The 2,315-nt window shown below is 32.5% G+C and overlaps 1 protein-coding gene across 1 annotated transcript; it reads right to left on the bottom strand.

The window, feature by feature from the left end:
- Positions 1 to 233: 233 nt before the first annotated feature.
- On the bottom strand, positions 234 to 1,566 carry LOC127546658 (NEDD4-binding protein 2-like 2). The gene is made up of 3 exons (XM_051973665.1): positions 1,315 to 1,566; positions 627 to 689; positions 234 to 365 (listed from the first exon to the last, which is right to left on the bottom strand). The coding sequence occupies exons 1-3, from the start codon at positions 1,564 to 1,566 to the stop codon at positions 234 to 236; spliced, it is 447 nt and encodes a 148-aa protein (XP_051829625.1).
- Between the last annotated feature and the right edge of the window lie 749 nt (positions 1,567 to 2,315).

Below are 2,315 nucleotides of genomic sequence, written 5' to 3'. Positions count from 1 at the left end.
ATATACTATTTTAATTTACATTTTAAAATTTAAACAGTTTGCTGGGAACAAACTCTATGAGGTAATGCTCACTTTTTTTTTATTAGACTTGAACCTATTTAAAAGTCTTCAGAAAATCTCAATGTTTATTTTTTAAGGGTAAGCCACAAGCTCATTTTAATTGAAAGGAGACTGAATACTAGTTATTTTGCAACATCAGAGTCATTCCATGAGTCTAGAAAACCTCTCTACTTCTATCTTTGGATCCTCTCAGACCTTCTATGTGGAGGTTCTGCTGAATTCATTACAATAGAGATGGACGTTTTATATTCATGATGATTTAACATCTGCACAATCTTTTCATGAGATACCCCATGTTTATTCCTCTTTTCTAATTCCTCAGTATCAAATCTCCACCATTTTTCAGGGTCATGAAACTCCATTCAGTATCCTTTGTCTAGAATTTTCACATAAGATTTCATTTTCCAAAATTGGATATCAGTATTTTCTATTATAACTGGATATCTTCTCACAATAGCTTTTTTTTTTGCTCTGCTCTGGTTTCAGGCATGGGTATACTCATTTCAATGCCAAAAATAATCATTAGTGCTGAAGATTATATTACCATGATTCTGACCAAGCCAAACATGGAACAGTATTGTTTTCCCTGAGACAGGCAGACATCTTAAAAGAATAAGTAGCCTCCTTAGCTTTTCTTTTGGAATTACTGGTTTAAAAGACTATTTTCTCCATCTGCAATAGAGAAGGGTCATCTCAAGATTTTTCTTTTGTTTCACGGAAGCCATTACTTTCTTGTTCATCTTGCCTATTACAACCATTTCTAAAGGGTTGTATGTTACTGTTCCTCCCATCACAATCAGAATATCTACTAGTCTGATCAAATGTTGGAAATCTTAATGTGTGTTGCCACTGTTTATATTATTGTACATTTCACATAATTTAACATATTGAACATGGAAAACATTTGGTGGTAGAAATGGAGAGGCATTAAATCTTTGAACATTTAAATAATAATTGACTTTAGAAGGGAAAAGTCCATGAGTAACTAAAAAGCATTCTTTTTGTTGTCGTTTGGGTCTAAAGAAAGGAACTGGGTTGTTAAAAAAAATGTAAGTTCCACTTGTCAATTAATTGCATATTCAGTGTTCCAACTGTCTTATTACTAAAATATTGCTCAACACCAAGGGATGAAGGTATAGTACTAAACCAAGTATTTTTTTTTCTTCATCATAATTTAAATTCTCATTGTAATGACTTTGATAATATAAAGTAAATTGTTCTCGAGGAGCTTTTAAATTCCTGACCATTACCTACCTTCCATATCTTTTTTTTTTCACTCTCAAGTGCCTGAATTTCTTTGTAAAACTGAGATAATTCATTGTCTATATCTGAATTATTAAAAGGAGGGTTCTGTTTATTTTCCAGTCCACCAGTTACTTTTTCTATATTTTCTTTTATCTTATTTATTTTCCTCAAGTCTTTGTAAAATCCTATGAATGTTTTGCTTGTGCTATATTCCACTTCCTCTCTACTAACTGTGATAGCTACCATGTGATTTCTTTCCATTCTGATTTCTTTACTATTTCCAGAATCATAAGAAGAGTTATTTCTAGATATTTCACTGATGTTTGTGAATCTTGCTGTAGGAATTTCATACTGTAGATCTTCTCAATGAAATGATTCAATAATATCTGACCTTTTATATGAGATTATATCCCCTAAAAGTTTAAACAAAATTGTAGTTTGTCTTGCTCACCTGAGTTTTTTTTTTGTTTGTTTGTTTGTTTATTTTGCTTGTCACCAAAGATGGATAAAGGTATCCAGTTATTTTATGTTTTCTCCTAGGATCTGTGAAAACGGTGATCACAATCATGGATATGATATAAGTTTCTTCTCTTGATTTCAGGTTCTTATTTCATGTTTCACTTGCTAGGTTTGTTTGTTTGTTTGTTTTAAACCATGTCCCAAAGACAATTTTCACAGTAAGTTATCTGTGTGTGAGAAAAAGAAAAACAAGGCCTAGAGGTTTCAACTCTTGGGGCTGATGGCCATGAGTGAACCCCTGGGGCTCTGTCCATAGCCATCAGCATCGTGGCTTTCAAGCAAGATCTCCAACGATGAGTTATTTAGTATTGTTTTCTAGACCCAGGAAAGGGAGGTCAAGTGTTTGTAATTTAAAAGATTGTGGATAATTAAACCAACATCTTGTATCATCTAGGCAGGGTTACTCAGTTGGATGATATACTAATTATGATGTATTAATATATTGATTGTAACTTTGAAATGCAGTGTGGCATAGTAATGAAAGAACTGAC

This window comes from Antechinus flavipes, chromosome 2, assembly GCF_016432865.1.
Source record: "Antechinus flavipes isolate AdamAnt ecotype Samford, QLD, Australia chromosome 2, AdamAnt_v2, whole genome shotgun sequence".
Taxonomy (NCBI): Eukaryota; Metazoa; Chordata; class Mammalia; order Dasyuromorphia; family Dasyuridae; genus Antechinus; species Antechinus flavipes.
This window is presented reverse-complemented; position numbering and strand designations above follow the sequence as displayed.

What these genes read in the sequence shown, in the direction of transcription:
- LOC127546658 (XM_051973665.1), bottom strand. Translation starts at nt 1,566, where the DNA reads ATGGAAAGAAATCACATGGTAGCTATCACAGTTAGTAGAGAGGAAGTG. An exon ending in AAAAAAAAAAGATATGGAAG is followed by an intron (nt 690 to 1,314) that starts GTAGGTAATGGT and finishes CCAAAAGAAAAG; the next exon opens with CTAAGGAGGCTACTTATTCT. An exon ending in GGAAAACAATACTGTTCCAT is followed by an intron (nt 366 to 626) that starts GTTTGGCTTGGT and finishes GAATTAGAAAAG; the next exon opens with AGGAATAAACATGGGGTATC.